The sequence below is a fragment of the Ictidomys tridecemlineatus genome, chromosome 14, assembly GCF_052094955.1.
Source record: "Ictidomys tridecemlineatus isolate mIctTri1 chromosome 14, mIctTri1.hap1, whole genome shotgun sequence".
Classification (NCBI taxonomy): Eukaryota; Metazoa; Chordata; class Mammalia; order Rodentia; family Sciuridae; genus Ictidomys; species Ictidomys tridecemlineatus.
This window is the reverse complement of record NC_135490.1, coordinates 56,439,262-56,446,064: the sequence shown is the minus strand read 5'-3', so window position 1 is coordinate 56,446,064 and position 6,803 is coordinate 56,439,262. Positions and strand designations below refer to the sequence as shown.

The window sequence follows — 6,803 nt, the reverse complement described above, 5'->3', positions numbered from 1 at the left end:
AGATTTGACATAAAATACTTAGAAATACAGAAAAAACAACACCTAGATAAAATATAAGATTTTTAAATTTTATATAAAATTCAGATAGTTCAGAGAATAAAGATAAATATGAGTGGGAAATTGCTATGTACCTGGAAATTAAGCAGTTGATCAAACTATAGTATATGACCCACATTTGTGTTAAAGGCATTTAAATTTATAAATGAATTAATTTGTAAACTATAAATGCATCTGTTGAGATGTTTGTGTGGTTTTTGTCCTACATTCAATTTATGAAGCATATTACTTTTGTGGATTGGCCTGTGTTGGACCATTCTTTCATACTCAGAATATAACCAACATGACTGTGATGAACAATGCTTAATGTGAGGTTGAATGTGATTTGACACTATTATGTTATCGACTTTTGCCTCTTTGTTCCTGAGGAATAGTAGTCTGGAGCTTTCTTTCTTTGAAGGTTACATATCTGGATATGTTATTAAAGTTATACTGGTTCTGTAGAATGTATATGGAAGTGTTACCTTTGTGTTTCCTGGAATATTCTGAGTAGAACTTGTACTAGTTCTTCCTTAAAAGTCTATTTGAATTCAGCTGTGAAATCATTGGTCCTGGACCTTTTTTTTCTCTTCAGAGTAACCAATACAATTTGTTTACAAAAACCCATAAGCCTCCTCTTATTTTTATTTTTAATTTTTCAGAGTGAATGAGAATGATCTTTACACATTTGTTTGCACTTTCCAAATATTCTGCAATGGGCATATTTCCCATTTAAAACAAACAACACCCAAAGTTGATTACTTCCCAAGAAGGAAAGATTCATGCTGATGTCAGTCAGGAGAAGTCACAAAATGTCTCTCCTCCCTGGTCCCCAGGCATACTGGGGAGCTGGAGTGCAGCTCGCTGCCTGGATTCCTTCCCCAATACTGAACAAAACAAACAACATGCCAAATGATAAGAAATGGCTTAGAAAGCTTTTAACAAATGACATCCACAGAAACTTTTAGGAATTATATTTGTTAGCTCTAGAAGTAGAAAAACCTTGCTGTTAGGTCTCAAATCTAAAAAAAAGAGACAAGCTGACCACAGAGACCATGGTTATCTTGCCCTGCTGTGGGATGGGCAAGGTGCACTAGTAAGAGCAATCCTAGCCCGTTGACCCAAAGACTATGACCTGGGGTGCCCCAAGGCCTGCAACAGACTTCTCTTGGCTCCCACTATAATAAAGTGCAAAATCTGGCTGACAGCTGAAGACCCCCCAGACCAGATCCTCCTTCAGCAGCTGCTCCCACAGGCAGACTGTCAGTGTCCCAGTGTCACAGAAGTCAGAGATACAGCCCTGGAGGTGAGGAAAGAGCTGCTAAATTTTTCTGAACCTTGTAAAGGTCCCTTTGAAGGAGAACTTGGAGTACAGCATGGCCAAGTGGCACTGAGTGTCAATAAAGCCCTGCTTCAGGCTGGGCTCCCCAGGTCCCTGTGTCAGGGAGCTAGATGCCTGTCTGCCACAGGGATGAGGTGGAGTCTCCGCTCAAAATTTCCTTTATTCCTTCACTTCTTCTAGGGAGCTGCTGCACACCTGCAGGGAATGGGAATTCTGGGTCTCTGGAGGTGCTCTGGGAGCTCACTGAGGAGCTGGGGGATAATCACTTAGGAGGCTGTGGCTGCTTGTCCCAGCCTGGGCTGTGTCCTGGCTGCTGCCCACAGAGAGGTGGCCCGGAGTCTTGGGCTGCTGGCCCTGTAGCTGCTGTAGTCACACCAAGGACTTCTGTACAAATGAGGGGTACATGTTGTAGTCAGTGGAGAGGGAAGAAGGCTCTGGAACTGCTGAGTACTTCAGGGAGACAGGCTCCTCCTGAGAGAGTCTGAACCTGGAGACTCGTCCACGTCACACCAGTGGCCTCCTCATGGAGGGTTTTCCATCACCACCTTCCTATCTGAATGCTTTTGGATTTCTCAACCCGTTTTTGAAGGTTGGAGCCATCCACAAATTCTAGCAGGGGAGAGGGCTTGTCAATGACTGTCCTTTGGTCACCAAGTGACTCCTAAGGAGGTTCCTCCTGAGGGTCCACAATCACTCTGGTGTCACAGAAGCTGCTCCTGTCAGGCTGTTCCTCCTGGGCTCTGACCTCTGGGGGCAAGTTTTTCTCTTTCTGAGAAGTGACCTTGATGCTCAGGGCTGGTCCTTCCATATGGTTGGGACAAACTTCTGGGCTGGGCTTCACCCTAGGGTTGGCAGCTTCTGTCCTTCTGGGCACTGGATTTCCCTAGAAGGTCCTGTGGAGCCTCAGGTAGATCAGCTTGCAATCCTGGTCCCAAGCCTATTCCAGCTGCTTTTCTGGACTTCGTTTGGTCCTTCCATCCCATCCTTCTGACCTTCAGCTTCAGCTACAAATTCAGAGTTCATGGAGTTAGGAGAACTATCTTTGGAATCAACCTTAAGGCTGCAGGCTTCTTCCTCTAGAAAAGCCAATTCTTCTAGGGAGGCATTCGCAGGGCACATAGACAATCCCTTGGACAAAAGAAGGCCCAATGCTCCTAATTAGGCAGCCTTTGGAAGTGGCCCTGCCCACACCTGGACCATAGGAAGAAGAGGAAGGAGAGGTAAGTGAGGATAGGAGCTGAGATACAAGAGGAGGAGAAGGATTTCTGCAGTGGGATGAGTTCCTGGATAACCGCATGGACATCCTCATGACCTTTCAGGTGCTGCCTTCTCAGGAACACGATGCAGGGCTGTGAGCTGGCAGCTGGAGAGTACCACGTCCCTGGGCTCTGCAGGCAGCTGAGCTTGTTGGGACAACATTCTGCAGTGGTACTTGACCTTGAACTGCTTGGATGCCAGGGGCACCATTCCCTCTTTCCACTGCCCATCCACCACAGTTCTCAAGGTTTCAGAGATGCCATGGCACTTTGGAGAAATCCCAATGATTGGAGACTGACTAAAGGCTTTGGTTTGACTCCCAAACCAACAACTGGATTCCGTGATTACCCAGGCTTCTGTTTGCACTCCTCTATTTCAGGGAACTCAAATCACTCCAGGGACTGCTAAGTACTTACCATTAGCTTGCAATACAAAGGCCTTCACAGTGCCCTGGATTGCTAGACCACAATTACTGTCCTCTTGCCCTGCTTCTTCTTCTTCTTGTTGGCTCTGGGCCTTCCTGCAAGACACTGGAGTTGGCCAGTGTTCACCAACTCCTCACCTACTCTGTACTTGGTGTCCTTGCTCTGCTGGTATTTTTCCTGCTTATCCATTATGTTTTCCTTTTCTCTGTGTTTTGACTGGTGAATCACAACAACATTGGGAGGCACAGTGAATTCCACTTTCCTGAGGTTGAATTCAGACTTTGGTCGGTTCTGTTCTTGGAGAAATTTCCACTGATCCAAGGTGATTTCTCCAGTAGCTGTTTCCACCAAGCGCTCTTCTGGCTCTCCTGATTTGCTAAAGGAGTCTCCTTGGGGCTCTCCTTGAGTGGCTCTCAAGTTTGTGTCATCAGGCCCAAGAGCTATTGTTTCCCTGCCCAGGGACACACTCCCATTGTCAGTTTCAAGTTCACTCTTCTGGACATAGAAGAGGACATACGCACGCTGACTCAGGACACAAGTAATGTCACAGGCCACTACCTTAGCATCGTCCATTTTGTACCACTGGCCATTGCCAGCTTTTATATAACAATAGTAGTGTCCGCTGTGACAACTCACCCCGGCATGGACCAGCACAGCATAGAGGGCATACACCAGTGGGCCTCTGCCCTGCTGAGACATGTATGGCTGCATGTCAAGACACTCAGGGTAGTGCACGTGCTTAGCAATTTTTTCCCCTGTGAGATCCGAGAACCGTTTCAATACCAGCATAAGAACCTTTGGTGCCTTCTGCAGGGTCAGGGTCTTGCAGGCTGGCCTCTTCTTCTGACAAACACCACACTGGTAGGCGTTCTCCCCTTCCAGCCACTCAGGCTTCACCAAGTGCTCCAGTGCATGCTGCACACTGGGAGCTGCCGTGATGTCTAGCATAATGTCCAGGTAGGGGTCAAAAGTGTCTGAAACGCCACAGCAGTGGAGACACTTGATTTGAGATCTCCAGCACCCTCCAAATATCTGGAGCATGAGGGTAGGGTCCTTGGAGTGAGCACCTGGCTGCTTGTGCCCACGCACACATGCTTTCTGCATGGCATGGAGAGTAAAGAGCAGAAATTCATGGGCATCTTCTTGCCGGGAAGTGTGGAAGCCGTCAACCAAAGCAGGCAGGGGCTGAATGACATGCCCAGGGTGGCCGAGAGCCCGTGTCACGTGGGCTTGCATCACACACAGCATGCAGACCCTGTGACGAGGACAGCGTTGGCAGTGCTCCTGGGACAGCATGTAGTTGGCCAGGGGAGGTGTGTATGTCAGGCACTGCAGGGCTGCATTCACATAGCAAGTGTTTCCCATGTTCTGCAGCCCAGCACCAGCTGCCGACGGTCTCTGCCAGTTCAGACAAAGTTTCCCTCTAGGAGCCAGCAGTGGCCCCACAGGAGCTGAATTCTTCTTTAAGTGTGCATCAGGGCAAGGTGAAAACGATGACTCTGCAGGTAGAGAAGGACCCAAATAGACTTTAGCATCAGCTGTATTGGATGAACATTCAGGTTTTATACAGTCATCAAACTGAGACTCACCTCCACAGTGGAGTGAAGCTGCCTCCATGTCTCCAGGAGCAGTAAGCACCAGGTTTCCCTGCTGAATCTCCAGAGGAGAGAGCTTCTCCTTCGGAGTAGGCCTTCAAATGACAGCCTGGTCCATGTTTTCAGTCTTTTATGGCTCAGCCTTCTGACCACACCCACTAACTTCCTGCCAGATCCACCAATCACCTGCAAGCACTTAATTAGATTAGGGATTTAGGTGTGATCAGTTCACTTCCTGGAGAGACTGGTTGACTCTTTTCCCTGTTTGTGGATCTCAGGAGTTTGGTTTTTTTTGTTTGTTTTTGTTTGTTTGTTTGTTTTCTTTTGAGAGAGAGACAGAGAGAGAGAGAGAGAGAGAATTTTTAATTTTTTTACATTGTTTGGTGGACACAGCATCTTTATTTTATTTTTATGTGGTGCTGCGCATGGAACCCAGCACCAGGCACATGCCAGGCAAGCGCTTTTACTGCTCTAGCCACATCCCCAGCCCCAGGAGTATTTTTATAACCACATTTCATAAGCATTTTGAGGCGTGCACATATTCATAGTGGTAATACCTCAATTAAAAGGTTTTTACTTATTAAAATATATATATATTTTTAAACTTTTAAACCACTTTTCTGAGAACAAGATACATTTCATTTCCTTCTCAATAAACCAAGTCATGCTGGACGTGTCCTGACACATTTCCATGATGGTTTTGAATTCAAAAGGACGTCCTTTAGGAATATGTCTGCTTGTCTTTGGCAGAAATATCAAGGAGGCAGGGAATAAGATTTTTATTATGTTCAAGATAATGTTCCTTCCAGTTCTCATGTATCTTATGTACAGACTTCTCCACCCAAATGCCAGTACTCATATCAGGTCATAAATAGTTTACATAGATTAATGATCTAACGTGTTCATTCTCTCGTCCCTTACCTCTGTTGAATCTCATTCCTCAGTGGAATGATCTGGAACATAGTTTGAATGTATTTGTCTACCTCTGTTGGCTTATAAAATGGACAGCCTTCTGTGTGTGCAGCTTGTGGAGGGCTCTAAGGAAAACATGGAACACACCTCTCCACCCAGGATGGAGACTAAGTGGGGAGTCAAAATCTAGAAGCCAGAGACGATTTCCAAAGGACAGATTGCAAAATCATTTCTCAGGTATACCACCAATGGTTTATTCATCTCTATATTTGAGTCTTTAACAAAACTTCTAGAAAATTAGGTACACGTGAGGTGTCTACCACCCAGTTTTCAAAATCATCATTTTCAAGTCACAAATTGTTTATTCCAGACTCTAGAGAGGAAGAGAAAGAACTGGACTTTTAAAGGCAAAACTGAAATCATATCATTCATCTCACAATAATGTGTTTCTTACAAACACTTGAACCACTCAAATGTATTTCTTTTAACAAATGCATATTTAAGTGTAGAGGCATAAAAATCATCCTTCAGACCACAGTAACCCAAATTCATGGAAACTCAATATTATCTTGCATTTCTTATCCACTAAATGCCTGAGAATTATTTGAGTGTTGTTTTTGTAAACATGTATATAAGCAGTATTGATATACCTAGCCTAGTTATCTCATTCCATCAGAAGGCAGCTTGTCACAAGTTATGAAGGATTCATTTCTGTTTTTTTGTGAAAATATCAGGATGTCTGTATGGCCTGGCCATTAGTTGATGTTGTAAAGATGATTGGAATACCTGCCCATGCCCTGAACTCACCCAGGTCCGGTTTTCCCTGACCATATAACAACCCTTTCCTAAACCTTAGTGATGCCTCATAAATTCTGGCCTTTCCTGGCCGGATAACCTCCCTCTCTGAGTCTCTAAGATCTCCATAAATTCTGATGCCGGGGCCAGCAAAAATGTAAACTTGTGTTATGCTCTTCAGAGTGTTGTTATCTGTAACCCCCCTTTGTGTAACTTTTGGGGCTATAAAACTGGGCCACAAAGAAGCCTCGGGGCTGTCCTTGGCTCCCACGATTTTGAGGGGCAAGGCAGCCTGGCCGGGCGAAATAATAAGCTTGCTTTAATTTGACTTTAATTGGAGTCAGTGGTCTTTTCTTGCATCGTGGTCTAACATTTTGGAGTTCCCCAGCGAGATCAAACTGCAGGACCAGACTACAATATCAGGCTGCTGGAAATTCTGAA

The 6,803-nt window shown here is 45.3% G+C and overlaps 1 protein-coding gene and 1 pseudogene across 1 annotated transcript; both read right to left on the bottom strand.

The window, feature by feature from the left end:
* Positions 1-1,045: 1,045 nt before the first annotated feature.
* On the bottom strand, positions 1,046-2,687 carry LOC101961686 (3'-5' RNA nuclease TATDN2 pseudogene; annotated as a pseudogene).
* Positions 2,688-3,093: 406 nt separating this feature from the next.
* Positions 3,094-4,677, bottom strand: LOC144370547 (ubiquitin carboxyl-terminal hydrolase 17-like protein 6). Its single transcript, XM_078031342.1, has one exon. It carries the CDS (start codon positions 4,675-4,677, stop codon positions 3,094-3,096), a length of 1,584 nt encoding a protein of 527 aa, XP_077887468.1.
* Positions 4,678-6,803: the final 2,126 nt, after the last annotated feature.

Coding starts and splice junctions, on each gene's coding strand:
- LOC144370547 (XM_078031342.1), bottom strand. CDS start 4,677: ATGGAGGCAGCTTCACTCCACTGTGGAGGTGAGTCTCAGTTTGATGAC.